The following is a 15,559-nucleotide window of genomic DNA, read 5'->3' on the forward strand; positions in this document are numbered from 1 at the left end:
TAAAGCTATTAGATATGCCGTTACTTCAAAGACTCCGTTCGCTGAATCTGGACGCACTTCTCGAGCCTTGAAGCGTGGGTGTAAGGCGTGGGGTGTAAGTCCTCCGTTGATATGCGGAGTTGCCAAAGCGGCTGTCTTTGCATTAAATGCAGTGACTTCTGCTTAGAACTGTCGGTGACCGGAGGTAGGAGACACCTTAGGGAGCCCTCAAAGATATTTAACGTTCCCCTACGTACAACATCATAAATCTATCATTATGAAGACGTATTGATTGAGAGCATACCTTGAAGTTGGCAGTTTGAACTGTTTATTTAGTCGTCCATAAGGTGTAGTTAGATATCTTTCGCATCATCCATTTTCATCCACGAACGCAATAGGTGTACACTGCTTTTTCAATCTCTACTGGCGTAGCATCAAGCAAATTTTTCTTCTGTAGCTTACTATTTCGTTCTTGCTTTTCTTCTTAGTTAACCGCAATAACATTCACCTGATGATTTCGTTTGAAGTTATGCTGAATCAACAATTTTTTCGAGTGTCTTATGAAAAAATAGAAACTTTCCGCTTTACTGTTGATTGTTCAATCTGTACATGACGCCAATTTAGCATGACCGAAAACCATATATTTGGAAGACTATTTATACGTTATCTTCGTTATTAAAATGCTGTGTACATACATCGCATATAGGAGGCACTTATTGGACAAATAAATAATTGTCAACGATTCGCAGACAAGAACAACGTTGTAAAAAGATGTAAACCTTTGCTTATTCCAATTCGGATTGCACTCTTCATTTTCTCAAAACGTGCACACGCGTGAATGGGTCTCCATTCATCAATACATTGCTCTTATTGATACACCGGCAAATAAGAAATCACAATTCCAATTAAAAGAGGGGATACAGCGCTCTTTTGCGCGATGTGGCCCAGGTCTAGCCAATCTGTCATTTATAACGAACGACGTTTCATTAATATTTGTCAGAATGGCGACGCTTCCTAAAAGTGTCCTTGTTCAATAATATTGTTAACAAATGAAAAACAAAATCGTTCGACTCTCCATCTCATATCACAGAATTTATTCGTCACCATTTTCACAAACGTTTCTTTAATTACCAGGTTTTAGCAAAGTGAGCCACAGGAGCAGTGTGAACCTTGGCAATGGCGGGGGCGGCGTGCGACACCACGGTTGAGTAGGAAGCAGTAACGGGAGCAGTATGGATCTTAGCGATCGCTGGGGACGCACCAGCATAATGAGCAACAGGAGCGGCGGCAATGACCGGAGCACTAACGTAGGCTACAGGGGCAGTATGAACCTTAGCAATGCTTGGGGAAGCGTGCGACACTACGGTTGAGTACGGAGCAGCAACGGGGGCAGCGTGGACTTTAGTGATCACTGGAGCAGCGTAGGCTAAAGGGGCAGCGTGAACCTTGGTGACGGCGGGGACGGTGTGTGACACCACAGTCGAGTACGCAGCGGCAACAGGGGCGGCGTGGAATTTAGTGATGGCAGGTGTAGCCGCATAATGCGCTACAGGGGCAGTGGTGATGGCCGGAGCAGCAGTATAGGCTACAGGAGCAGCGTGAACCTTAGAAACGGCGGGAGCGGTGTGCGACACCACAGTCGAGTACAAAGCGGCAACGGGGGCGGCGTGTACCTTAGCGGTGGCAGGTGCAACCGTATAATGAGCAACAGGGGCAGCGTCGATCTTGGCGATGGCAGGTGCAGCCGCATAATGAGCAACAGGGGCAGCGTCGATCTTGCCGATGGCAGGTGCAGCCGTATAATGAGCAACAGGGGCAGCGTCGATCTTGCCGATGGCAGGGGCAGTCAGAGGAGCGTTAGAAGCGGGGGCGGTGTGAGTTTTAGTGATAGCAGAAGCAGCTAGAGGAGCGCCAAAAGCTGGGGCGGCCGCGATCGCTGGGGCGGCCGCGATCGCTGGGGCGGCCGCGATCGCTGGGGCGGCAGTGACAGCTGGAGCGGCCGTGATAGCTGGGGCGGCCGTGACAGCTGGGGCGGCCGTGACAGCTGGGGCGGCCCGAGAAGCAGCGGCAATTTTTGTAACCGGGGCCGCGACGCCAACAGTGGCCTCGGCATTGTAAGTGGTCGCCGCTGGGGCAGATGGGACGGTTCCGGGCTCATTGGTCAACACCAAAGCGCGGAAGCCGAGCTCATCGGCAACGTAGTTGACTTGACGGTAGATACCGCGCGCATCAGTGAAACCGTACGCACCCACACGCTGGTTGTACTGATTAGCAGCCTCAGATCGCGATTGCCGAGTGCCGAAGTCATCGACAGTATGGTAACCGAACTGGTACGGGGTGTAGCCTGCGAGTCCCGGGGCAACAACCAAAGCGGCTAAGAGTACAGCGCGGAACTGTAACAATACAAATAGTAAATAATATAGTTAGGCGAAGTATTGTTATTATTCCGTGTATGTATAACTCTGCCGTACTCAATAAAGTGACGGAAAAGCATGGTTATTTAACTTTCGAAGGGGTTCAAAAGATCTTTTTAAATAATATTTAATTTCGATTTTTACCGAAACGGCACCATTACTGACATTTATTTAAATATCAGTATAATATCCCGAAAGGCATACACATTAAGAGCTTCACTATTAGTATTCAAAGTGGCGCTAACATCGATTGTTTTCGAGCCAACAAATGTCTACAGTCTAACTCTTATTGAAGACATGACGACGCATTCCACTTACGGAAATCATGGCTTTGTTTTGCCAAGTTAGCGCGCTTTTTGAGAATCGCAGACGATGAAGATGCTTAAATGGTCCCGCGTAACCGCTTATATAGAAGGCTCTCTCCGGGCCCTCTCTAGGTGACCTTGCTTTTCTTGCTTCCCAGTAAATGCTCCACCACTAGAGGACTGGTATCCGATGCGGTGGCACCCGCCGCAACCGCGTGGACTAGGACCGTTAGTTCAATTACGCAGTGATGATCATTGGCTAAAACTGCCCCCCGCTTCTACCAACATTCGTGATACATAATTATCTATCTTCCGTTCGAATTTTTAGCAACAGAAAAAGTCGACCAAGGAGCAGTTGGAGATGACGAACAAATCGAGAAAAAAAAACATTAACACAATGATAATGGTCTCTTTTGCCGAAGATATAGAGCGTTCAAGTACTGGCCGAGGCGGGGCGGCGGGAACGATTATATCGATCGATACGTATATGCATCTATATTTTGTAGAAGCAACGTAACAGAAACGCTTGCCTGCTACACAAAATAAGATTGACGCTAACTGCCGAGTTACTGCACCTTGGCATATTTGGAGAATCGGAAATAGGTTTTCAGGTACTTACTAAGATGATTAGTATCGGACGTTTACAGCGTAATTACGAAATAGAGAACTCTACTCTGATGGGTTAATAGATGCCCTGAATTTTGAGTGCGACAGAATTTCGAAAATTGCATGCTTTCCCAAGCTGCCCGTTTGCGCTGAATCATCTACGAGGCCTACGATTCAATGTATAGCAGGTCGATTTTTCTATTATAAAAGACAAAAGAAAAGTATACAGAAACCTTGAGCTTTTTTTTTCAAACAAAACGGAACAAAAAGTAATAATTTATTTTTTAGCACGACATAACATATGTCATAAGTCATTGTACGCACTTGAAATGGTTATTTTGGTTTTAGCTAACATAGCTGAAGAAAAAATAACAAACTGTATGTTTACAAATTTGAAGTACCTAAAAATAGAAAATACACTACATGAAGGAAGTGGCCTTAATTAAATATAATTGCAGCATATAAACGCACTCTTGTGAATTATAAAGGAAAACTTACAGCGTTCGGCTTAACCTAAAAATGCATTTAGCCAGGTACAACGGATACAATCAGTCTATTTCTTGAGTTACGTAAGGGCGTCGGAAAAAGATCGTTTAACGACAGTATAATCGAAGTATAAACACTAACCCGTCTACCCTTAAGATACAAATCATTTCCGCAGTTAACCTTTACATAGAAATAGCAGTTTTGGTACTTAAAACAGCAGGCTTGCAGATCATGGCGCCTAAACTAGGACAAACTTTACTGGGCCTTTATCGTGCATTCATCTATGGCTCCTGGTATCGGGCGAAAGCTAGTTTTTTTATTTAAGACAAAATAACCGACGAGTCAAGTTAAGCAAACATCAGTTGGTAGCCAATCTTGACGCGCTAAGCGAAGTTCCACCGAGTTTTTTGGTTTGACAAAGTGCCGTGTCATAAATGATTATATCGCTTCAGGAAAAGTAAAAACAGATCCCAGCACAATAGAGCAGAAAGTTTACCAAAAGGAAAGATCTGTTAAGATCAAAAAGAAAGTTAATCGTTTCCGTAAAAAAGTGCATTTCTAATAATTATTTTATTAAACATTTGGTGTGAATGAGCGTATGATTCTTCATGAGGTACAAGTCATATGTCATGAAGGCCAGACAGATGCTCTGTGAATTCAATAAAACTAAGAGATTTGACCAGTGTCGTTCAATCGGAGAGGACTTGCTACTTCATCCTTGACAGAACCGAGTAGCAAGTCCTCTCCGATTTTCGCGGATAAGGATTTTGTTATTCTTGATGCAAAATGAGCATCTAAATGATCACTGCTCTGCTTACGATTCTCGAGATGTGTCTATCGTGGATAGAAGCAAATTTTCGGCTAAGGATCATGTCCTGAGTGGAGTGTCCAGTAAAGGAGATGTCACGCCACCATATTCCTTCGAAAAGACGACCGCGTCACAAAAAAAATTCATTTGCATGTACTACGAACGGTTACGCAATATTGGATGACTAAAGTGTCTGAAGGAGCATCATAGGTTCTTCAGTAAAATCGTAGATCAGTTCGAACAAGCCGATTAGCGCAGGGTTGGCTGCTTGTGAATATAAGCATGTTCTGGTCTGATCATCTATAGCCACCAGATTTGAACTGAACCCGTTGTATTACTATGCACCGAGTCTCATACAGATCTGCACACGACAATGCCAACTCGTTCATCCGCAATTATGTTAAAAAAGGCGTTTGCAGAACTGCAAAAGGGCGTTTAAAACGAATCTGTAAGTAGTTTAGGACCCGCATTGAAATTGTGATCGCAATGAATGGTGCTTACACTAAATAGATTTTACCGTTACGAACGGCACCTTTAGCACATGCAGAAAACATTGTTAATATATCTGTTTTTACTAAGATGTAATTGTTGAAGTGAAGTATGAGAAACAGCCGAGTTGAGGTCAATGATGGTCTTCCGTAGTGAATACCGTATCACTTCAAGTGATTTAGATCATACGAATGTCTAACCGTTAGAAACAGCATCTCTAATATCTAAAATAAACCCGTGAAATAATGAATATATTAAAACGAAGAAAAAGGAAATCAGGCTCGGTCTTGTGCTCCTCTTCATAGACATTGCCTTGAAGTGTTCAACTACTTATACGACCTCACTTTAAAGCTACGATTTGAAAAAGGTCTTTTTTAAGCAATTCAAGCGATCGAATGCAATTTCGATAATTTTGGGATAAGAAAACGGAATTTTTTCTATTTATGAATAAGGAGGAGCTACGAGCATTACCGATCGGTTGCGTTGATATTGCGATCCCTTAGGTAAAACCATTTGGTTGTGGATTTGGTGTATTCCCATGGACGAAAAGGTTCCGTATACGAAGTTTTTTTTCTATAGCATTTTTTCTAATAACACAAAAATCAACCGTCTACTGCGTACTATTTGTAACTATTTCATCGGAATTTTTTTAATGTGCCTACTTTACATTTTCGATACACATGGAAATAACGAAAACTGAACTCATTAATAACGTCTTTGCCACACCACACGCCCATTCCAGTCGAAAGTTTTCAATTGAAAAACTCTAATGGCTGCATAGATATGATTAAATGATACGATCATTAAAAATTACTCTTTCTTAAAAAATTACTTTTTAATGAAAAGAGCTTCATTACAAACTGTGTCAATATTTTGTAGAAAATCGCGCAAATCTGCCCGGTGTGGAGCAATTTTTGTCGACCGCTCCTTAATCTTAATGTTCAGTTTAGGTAATTCAGTGGTCCAGATGCGGACGAAAATACATCTTAAAAGAGACTTATCTTCTTCTTTATTGATTACGTAAGCTATAGATATCATTACACATATTGAATATATAAGTAAAATACGATCTTTTTTTCGTCTAATTGATTGAGCTGTCGGCAATATTGTTTGTGAGATCAAATTAGCAGAAGTTAGACCTAGGCAACTTATCATATTTTTCTGCGCAATCGTTAAGCATCCACCTTTGTTATAGTTGAATATTTGCCTGTAAATATGAAAGGTTCCAAGTAAAACGACATTTTTACTATATTTGGGCTGTTAATAGGAGTTACCCGTTTGGATAGATAGTTTAGACTTTCCGTGTGTGAAATGCCGTGATCAAAAACACAAATGGATGTTCTCTTTGAGGCTGGTAGACTTATCTTCTGAACCAGCATGTTCTGCAAATGGTATTCTGGCCCTTAGAGTCAAACGCCTGCTTCAAGTAGAATCCCAATCCCGTCTTAACCCACTTTAGATTCTCTCGTAGGTTCGAATTAGGAAAGCCCGGATGTCTTTTCTGTGAAGGTGTTAAATTCGCTCACTTCAACTTATAAATAAACTCATATTTACGGTAGGACTCCTCTGTAGCATTTGTTGTTTTTAATTTATAGCTCTAGTCCTTCAGTATCCAATGGATGGACTTTGTTCAGGTTGCCAAGTTGAGAACTTTATCGAGATGTCGATACTCCTAAAATGCGCAATAGTAGCTGCGGCAGAATATTTTATATGGGGACAGTAATGATATTCTAGCCGTTGAATGAAGGGTTTCCTTAGTTTATTACGTTTCGCGCATTCTTCGTGCAGTATTCCACTACTGATGCACTACAACAACTTTTGCATAATAGGAACAATTATTGCTACAGACCCTATGCAGATACAGATGTAAAACCCAATAGTTTTGATGGCCTCTGGCTTGAAAAAACCAGGGATCATTGCTTTAACCCTGAAGACGATGCATACTGCTGAAACTTCTCAGATATATCATCGTTCAATCGCCGAGACCATTTTGAAGACGGCCCTAAAGATGTTGGTGTTATTTTACTCGCTGATCTGGTTAGACAAAAAGGTACTCTCGTGCAAAAAACGTATACGGAAAGATTTTTAGAGTAGTAAGTAGAAAACTTTCACTTTCTAATATCTGCAAGTGTCAGTTTCATCATAAGCCTAAGATTTGATTTTTAAAGGAAAAAATCTATCTTTCCCGTTCTTCGCCGTCAAGTTGAATATACTTTTTGTTAGAAAAATTAGTTGAAGATTTCTGAAAACTATCAATACTTTCACGCTCTTATATAAAAAAAAATTAATATAAAATTTAATTTTAACTGAAGTTGAAATTTGCGTGTGGCTCGATGAGGCAGCGAAGTCGAATGATGGGTACAAAAATATGTTACATCTTCTATACTATGCACAAAAAGTGACATTTAATTAACCCAGAAACGAAAAATAGAGGATCATCAGGACGATAACACCAACTAGCCCAGGGATTACGAAAGAATCACAAAACGACATAGCCGAAAAAGATCATATAATTGTTCTAAACGAAAAGATAGATCAACGCGACGGAATGACTTAAACAATATAGGTGGGTTAATTGATTCAAGATTACAGAAGAACTGCAACGGAAAATGCCCACGCAGGTTACCAACGTAGTATAAGAGGATGGTAGAATAATTTCAACGGGTTCTAGTTCAGAGCAGATTTTGGTTCAGCAGGTCTGAACTCGCAGTCTGACGTTCTGCGTACCCGTGGGGCTACAGTAATATAACCTGTTTTATGATCGGGCACTGGTACAGCTACCAGAGGTCTGGATACGGCAGACAATTTAACATTAGATAAGATTTTACACTTTATATGTACTCGATATTCTCTACTGTTGTCTGGCTTATTACGTTCATATGCATTATACGGCTTCTAGAGGTTTCTTATTGTAGTGCGTCAATAGACATACCTGTGTCTTCCGCGGCGCACTGTAAATACATACGGTCCTTTTTCCGCCAGGTAACGCTTCCTCTGCAGGGCCGGAGGAAGATAAAAACAGTTATTTTATCAGTTTATTTTATTTATTTAGTGTATTTTAGTACGATTTTGTTTTGCTAGCTTTGAGGTGTTTTCATGCACATAGTACGATTTGGAAGAGTATCGAGGCCCGTGCATCTGAAAACCATAAGTTGAGTTATTTCCATTTCATCTCATAACTAGTAAAGGTATTCAAATAACTTTAAGTCGTCCCCTAATATTTGATCTTTCCTCCCTATTTAGCAGCTCGCTTCTGCGGCCATTGCGCGAAGCACACTGCTTTTGATATCCGTTACCGCTTTTAATCCGAAACGAATAATGCGCGGTGATAAAATGAGCTATTTATATATAATGGTCCTTAATAAGATAATATGCCTATTCTTATTTAATGGCACCGTATTTTTCACACCGGAAAAGCGGCAGAAGGACATGCACAGAGACATCGGCCATGGAAAATCATTTTTGTAGTACGCGTTAATTGTACTTCCGATCTGCACACAGGAGGCTTACCAGCTTCAAAAAGAAACAGCCATACACAATTATATATGTTGATAAATAACGGCATTCTTCTGAGTTTCGTATCATCCGATTTACGGTTATATCCCTTGTTCGTGCGCTTCTAGTTGATTTATGTGCCGAAACAACCTATTATCTATTATTAGTAAGAGGATTACTACAGATTTAAATTTCGAATATAACGGTAAGGGTAGTTTCGTTATGGTGAGTATACCTGTCCACTATCCTTCATCAATGTCATGTCCATTGAAGTATTCCTTAAAAGTCTCACTAAAATTGTGTTTTCGAACCAATCGTTGCCTATTCTGCCTACAGCTGGTACATGTACAACGCTAAGTTAGAAGAGCTAATCGAAAACGAATGAAAGTGAAATAAACAGTCGGCTGATTCAGGTCTCAGGAGACGTCGACTCGGGCTATCTATAAACATCGTGTTCCCTATAGTCATTCGGCCACTTATAGAGAACATGTTATCAATGAAAGAATCACAAACTCCCTTCAGATGTACATACGTGTTTTTACTGATGTGCGGTTATCTTGTCGTTTTAACAATCCGTTTCACCGGAATAACCGTTTTTACGGTTTTATCCGTTTAACCGGAAGATTTTAGAAAAGTCCCGAATTTGGAACAGCCCTATGAAGTCGCCTTAATTTCTGCCTTAATTTTAATAGCTTTTAATAATTGACTAAAATGATCACCATCACCTTACGTCATTGAGATGATATCGCTGCATAAGGTCAACTTCTTCACTGCTTAATTACATCCGTGCTTTCGGACACACACACATCCAAAAATACGCCAATTATTAGGTTACCATCGAACAGAAAGCGTAGTCAATGACCTTATATAGGACTTTATCGCGGTCTGTAACACGACGACCGTTATGCGAGACCTTTGCACGAGCTTCGAACAAGTGGTGAATTGATCTTTGGTCACAGCAGACGCTGCAGCAGTTGCCCAATAGACACCGGCTACAGTAGAAGGGATACTTTTTCAACTAAAATAGAAAGTCTTTTAGCATCATTGGCAAGCATCAAGGCGACAATACATTTGGGCCTGATTGGCAGGCCGGCCACTTGATCGGGAGTTATTACGGATAAAGCTTTTTTGGCGGCCATCGAATGCAAAGTTTCTGTTAAAATGAAAAAAACTGTCGAAACGCTTCTCTCTTGTTGCTGATGTTGTAGTTGTTGGCCATAACAAACGACAACATCTCACGTTTTTTACTACTAACGCGAACAGTTGTCTGTGCTCTGCTTTAAAATTAATTAGGCCGGTGGGGTGCGGGACAAGGGAATCGCCCCTTATCGCAACGAGCCCGGTACGTTTAGATGATAACTTTGGCTTGCATAATCCCCTCAGGGTCTTAACAATGTCTAAACAAAATAAATAGTGTCGGATACATATAAGGCGTGAAGTTTTGTCGCAGGAAATAACGTTGTCAATGAACGCCGGCAGTTTCTGGAAAACTTCAGTAATCGTTCTAATGTCTGTACCCCTATAAAAATATCGATCGATTCCATTGTGTCCCGAATGGCGATGCGGATATAGACACGCTGAGTGATGACTGTTAAAATAGATTTCATATGTAAATGTGTGTATGAACTGTTTTTGCATTTATTGAAGTACATGACTAATTTTAAAAAAACATTTTATACTATCATTGTTACTATTGCTACTAGAAGACCAATAATACACTGTCGTCATATACTGTTCGCCGAGACGATAGATATCTTCTACTATTGATGAAAAATTATAAGGCAATACGAGTATAACACACATATGCTATAGCTTCATCTGCCTAAACCGAAAGCAACTATCGGCAATTGAAAGAAATTTTGAAAATAATTCCATATTCTTAAATATAATATTTGTTGTGGTGGTACATTGTTTATACGACCTATACAACGGGTTCACTGCATTGGTGCGTATTCATTCAAATCTTCAACGATAAAATCCGCAACGTTATGTCATTTCTTCATCTACAAAAGCTGAAGCTTCCCAGCAAGTACTAGTACTTAATCAAAAAGATACTTATTTTTACACGCTTCAAAGTAGACATTTTTTTACTTATAAATAAACTACAATAGCTATTTTTTCGGGTCCTTATTTTGCTTACTTCACCTCAGGCCGGTTCAGCACGTCAAGGTAAACGAAAGGTGCAGGGATAATTGTAGCAGTTTCATAATACATCAGAAATATAATGGCAGGTACACACGGATTTATAGCATACGTATAAGATTCCACACAGCCATTTCGTATTATAGAATAGCTCTATTTTTAGATTCAGACCTTGAATGGAATCGTAAGACGATGGATTCCCGTGGAACGAAAAAATAACACTCGCTTCTCTTATTCCCCTCGGATTCATCGCCTAGTGGTGCACTCATTACTTTGTCCTACGGGATGGCGGCAAAAACGAAAGGCTTACTCAATTATTTTGGCTTTTTTTTAGCCGAAGTAATGTTATTTAGGAACATTTACGCATTATTCGGTTTTAACATTCATGAGGTAGGGACCTATAGAACTTATCGGCTGCCTATCCTAAATGCCTAATGCTCTGATTCCTACACATTCTGACGAGAATAGAAGGTGGTCAAAAATTCGCGAGTTTGTTAACACAGCTTGGTCAATAAGCAGGTACTTCAAAGAAATATCTAATGGTAGGTTAAACTATAGGAGTCCTACAACTCACATTAGTCACATGTCGGCGACAGAAAAACCTGAAATTCAACAGAGTGTATGCCGAGGCTTTCACTCATATGAAACTGTGGTTTTAAATTAAGGTGGTTTTCGTCTCTGTAGAGGTTTTTTGAACATTAAATAATGACTATTCAGTTTTATACAGTCTGCGTGCCGCATGCATTATTGCCCATTGAAGGGGTATTGACCTTAAGAGGTTCCAGGCCTAGAAATAAAAAATACTATTTTGGACATCACATTTTAATTAATTGCGCTTTGCAGTACCATGCTTTCTGGTAGAGGTCGTAACGTGCTTTCCTTTCTTCAGCTGAAAATATGGTGTAAATATATCCATAAATATCTAAATAAGCACAGATTATTTAGACATTTATGGATGGGTCACCCATTTGGACACAAGGGATCGCTGTGATAAATGCATATGGGTATTGCCTGATACGCAATGACTTCTTTCCAAGGCTACAATTGTGGTAGCCTCGATAGTAAAATTACGAATCTCAAAACCAAGTTTGTGAAAACGTATTCGCCCTGTGCAGGGTATCACTTCGCCGGTTACGTAGCAATAATATAACTTCGAAATAAAATTGCTGAAGCCATAGGAGTCCGCACATAAGTACATACAACAGCGTACGTCCAAGAGCTGATAGATGCAATTTCATCAAACTGTGCCTTCATCGCGAAAATTCTTCTTCCCAGAAGTCTTCTCGCTTGTTGCATATCTATTCAAACTAATATATATATATATATATATCATACTGGTCGTAGGCGATAATTTTGTGTGGGCCCTTCTCTGACAGATTTTCTTCTATCCAGCTTTTTACTGTAACTGGGGCTCTTAATGCGCTGGTACGCCAAACAAACAATGTATTTACTGCATGTATAGTAATTATTGCTTCGAGGTCTCGTTGGACCTCGTTACATCTATAACAATGCAGTATTTGACGGAATGGCAGTGCTGAAGAAAGACCCAAGTATCTCTGGCCCGACGCTACATAGCCGGACTTACACAGGCCGAAATTCACAGTCAGAACGGTTCTTATTGTACACGATTCTAAACGCCGGCTCATATTTACATGATAGTCCTATAGAGTTTAGTTTTCGTTCTATAATTGCCTCTAGTCCGCGATAAGCAGTACTAATAACAGTAACAATAATGGTACGAGAATATTGATTCGATCACTATTGTTTTTATCGAACCGGTGGTAGCCGAAATGTTTGTATCAATGCCGACAATTTGCCGTTTCAAGAAGAATAGGAAACCGCCCGCAGTAACTATGATAGCTACGACGGCAAAGAAGAACTATATCAGTAGTCATCAGGGCAGTCTTGCGTCACGAGTGCAGCGGTGTATACCGAATGCCGATGCAACACACACGTCACACTTTGTATGCAATGTAACCTACCCATTTTACATAAGCCGTGTGCCAGTTGTACCGTTGTTGGCAGGACCCAAAGCTGTTACCCGCTGATCCCTTCGAACTGGAAGCCTCACCGTATATTGACAGTATAAATCGGATCTGGCGGTTAGAGTGTTACTTATCGTATGCGAACAAATTTTTGTCCAGAGACTGAAAGCGCTTTGAACTCGGCGCTTCATTAAGTGGCATAATATGACTGAAAATATTTTTCGATTGCATAGCGAACAGATGATTTAATTACCGGTTTTGTGTGAACACAATATAAACATTTCAAATGTGCTTGAAAAGCACAACGTTATCTGACACGCAAATCCATAGCAACGTAACAAACAACACGAAAAGCGTGCATGTAACACCTATACCTAATAATCAAGGAAATTTTAAGAGTGATTTAACTTGTTTACCATGGCAATGACAATCCCTGTAGAGAACGTTGACAGGGGATCGTGTCATTAACTTATACCAGTAAATGCACGTTTTTCACGCCAACAACGAGAAGTATCCTCTTGTATTCAGTTATATCTAGGCAATCTGTAAAGTGGCACAACTAATCATAGGCTGTCTTACAATTTGCTTTCTTTTACTTCGAGAAGCTGGTAACTGTGGGGGCAGCACAACGTTTCAGCTACGAAGCTCACTCTGCATTTAACTGGATGCTATATAACGAGACAACGATAACGATCGTAAGTTACAAGAGCGCAAAGTCCTGATGGAAACTACGTGGTGAAACACGCACTTACGTAAGGCTTTAAATGCTACTGATGCGAGAAGCAAAAGAGTCAAAGGTGAACACGGAAAGGTTGATTCTGGCTGTTCGAAACGTTTCTTCGACGTAAACGTAAGCTACGTAGGCTGTGCACGTAACGAGTAGTCAAACATCCAACAATAGGTGTATCGTGAAACTTGGCTCGCACATGCCTTTTTTTCTAGTAGAGTCAATAACCTAAACCGAGAGAAGTGTGCGTGTTTTTTTTAGATTTTTTTTTTTACAGATTTTAGCCTTGATGTTTAGCATGTGGGTACGCGTCAAGTCAATACTTGCAGGCGATACCAAACAGCGGATGTACCGGCTACAAGTAGGAGCAACTTTCCTGCGACTAGGGCTCTGATGATGTTCCGTTCTTGCGACCCTCTCCTTCAATGTTTTTTCCCACTGATTCAATATTACGTGCACTTAAATTACAACTAAGATGCTGTTTTCGCTTTGTTTTCCTTGGCAGGCTTGCTTCTGCTGTTTGTTCCTATATAGCTTTACTTACAAACTCTATGGTACCACTGAATATTTAGTTCATGTCCATTACAGCCTTCTATTCGCAGCTGAGGCTATAATAAATCGACCTACTCTTATGATTAGCTCCGATGAACAACATCTATGTACAATTACCTATAGCTGAGCCTAGGCCACGACGGTGCCGCAGAAAATGGAGCCCACCAAATTGGAGGTATGGTATGCTTCGAATTCTTCATTTTTTGACTACTGTTATAGTAATGGCTTCATTTCGCGAGGTGTCATACGCAGCTTAGCCCCATTTTGTACTGGTATGCTTGAGTAGCCGTATTCAATATAGATGAATTTGTCTGCCCAACGAAGTGTGTATCCAGCGATAGATCCAGTGGACTTGTCGTGCCGGCCGTATTCACCTACGGAAAATAAAGCACGAATTCTCGTTCCGCACATGTATCTAAGCTCGCCTACAGTGCCCGAACGGAACACCTTATACGTAAGTAAAATTGGATCCCAATGTTCAAAAACGCAGGTAATACAAAAGATATAGTTGTGTACGTTACAATATCTTATTAAATAAACAAAAAGCCGCCAAATACGGTCCTGCTAACCGAAAACAGTTGTTACCCATTACCCAGTATCGAATAGCCATAAATGTTATAGCAAATCTTATTCAAATATAATGAGACCTATTGATAGGCTCATTGCCGCCTATAATTGCCGTTAAGTTTGCATTGTATAGCTTTTGTATTATGACTAATAGATTATAATTAACAATTGATTACAGAACTAGTTTGAATCGAAGCCGTTGAACGTTGGTGTATTTCAGACTGGGTTCCAGGACCAATCGGGGTACTGGGTTAGTCAAAGATATCGCATCTGATTTATATGACTAACTATAAATTAATTTCGAAGGCTAGACGCGCATCGCTTATGCACACTCAGGCTCTTGTGAACTCGTCTCAAATTTTATCATCTTCACAAGAATCTTACGGCTACCTATTAGGTATACTCTTCTCGAGTGCAATGTTAGCTGTTAACGTATTTCGAAGTAAAGTTCGTGAAGTAGCATCGTAACAGTTTTCACTATACCTAAAAGATGCCGACTGAGCGAACAAATTATATAATAATAAAAAAAAAAAAAAAAATCATAATTGACAATCAATTTTCAGTCCGGAACACGGGAAAATAGCAGGCGACAGCAAGTAGCTGTTAATTATTCGGAGCCGAGGATGAATCGTGCATTTATACTCCGACGTTCTGAGTCTCTGCTGCGAATGAAGCCCACAGGTTTTCGGCAACAGTCGTACGGTCAAAGGAAGGTCAAAGGAAAAGTCAAGAAGCCTTTCAAACTTAACCTAGCTGACGACACTAACGCGACTTATGAATGATCCGAACAATTTTCTAGCTGTTAGCTTCCTCTAGAGGTCGCTTAATGTTCAATTCGTTCATACGTATAATAAACACGTACCAAAAACCACAATTGAACTGCTTGAATTGTTTGGTGTGGCTTTGTTTTGAAGATCTACAGGAGCCAGTACAGCGATTTGTAACACTAAAAAATGTCGGAAATTCACAGCAGACGACCACCAGCATTTCACAAAATCACAGTA

The 15,559-nt window shown here is 40.6% G+C and overlaps 1 protein-coding gene and 1 long non-coding RNA gene across 21 annotated transcripts; one reads left to right on the plus strand and one right to left on the minus strand.

The window, feature by feature from the left end:
- Positions 1-1,044: 1,044 nt before the first annotated feature.
- LOC111245577 (uncharacterized) lies at positions 1,045-13,480 on the minus strand. Of its 11 annotated transcripts, none has more exons than XM_086980193.1 (5): positions 13,289-13,430; positions 8,020-8,081; positions 3,318-3,502; positions 2,712-3,007; positions 1,045-2,372 (listed from the first exon to the last, which is right to left on the minus strand). In XM_086980193.1, exons 4-5 carry the CDS (start codon positions 2,718-2,720, stop codon positions 1,107-1,109), a joined length of 1,275 nt encoding a protein of 424 aa, XP_086836319.1. In that variant the 5' UTR covers positions 2,721-3,007; positions 3,318-3,502; positions 8,020-8,081; positions 13,289-13,430; the 3' UTR covers positions 1,045-1,106. The 11 variants fall into 11 exon arrangements, with proteins under 11 accessions (XP_086836319.1, XP_086836313.1, XP_086836314.1 ...); XM_086980187.1 differs by lacking the exon at positions 13,289-13,430 and adding an exon at positions 13,126-13,267; XM_086980188.1 differs by lacking the exons at positions 3,318-3,502; positions 13,289-13,430 and adding exons at positions 6,272-6,294; positions 13,126-13,267 and having other exon boundaries at positions 2,712-3,003.
- LOC111245581 (uncharacterized) lies at positions 13,268-15,429 on the plus strand. 10 transcript variants are annotated; one of them, XR_015321176.1, is made up of 4 exons: positions 13,268-13,404; positions 14,009-14,163; positions 14,313-14,442; positions 15,119-15,429. It is a non-coding gene; the product is annotated as an uncharacterized LOC111245581 (long non-coding RNA). The 10 variants fall into 10 exon arrangements; XR_015321178.1 differs by having other exon boundaries at positions 13,301-13,404; positions 14,025-14,163; XR_015321170.1 differs by lacking the exon at positions 13,268-13,404 and adding an exon at positions 13,420-13,559 and having other exon boundaries at positions 14,025-14,163.
- The last annotated feature ends 130 nt before the right edge of the window (positions 15,430-15,559 follow it).

Source organism: Varroa destructor, unplaced genomic scaffold (assembly GCF_002443255.2).
Source record: "Varroa destructor unplaced genomic scaffold, Vdes_3.0 BEIS01000002.1, whole genome shotgun sequence".
NCBI classification, from domain to species: Eukaryota; Metazoa; Arthropoda; class Arachnida; order Mesostigmata; family Varroidae; genus Varroa; species Varroa destructor.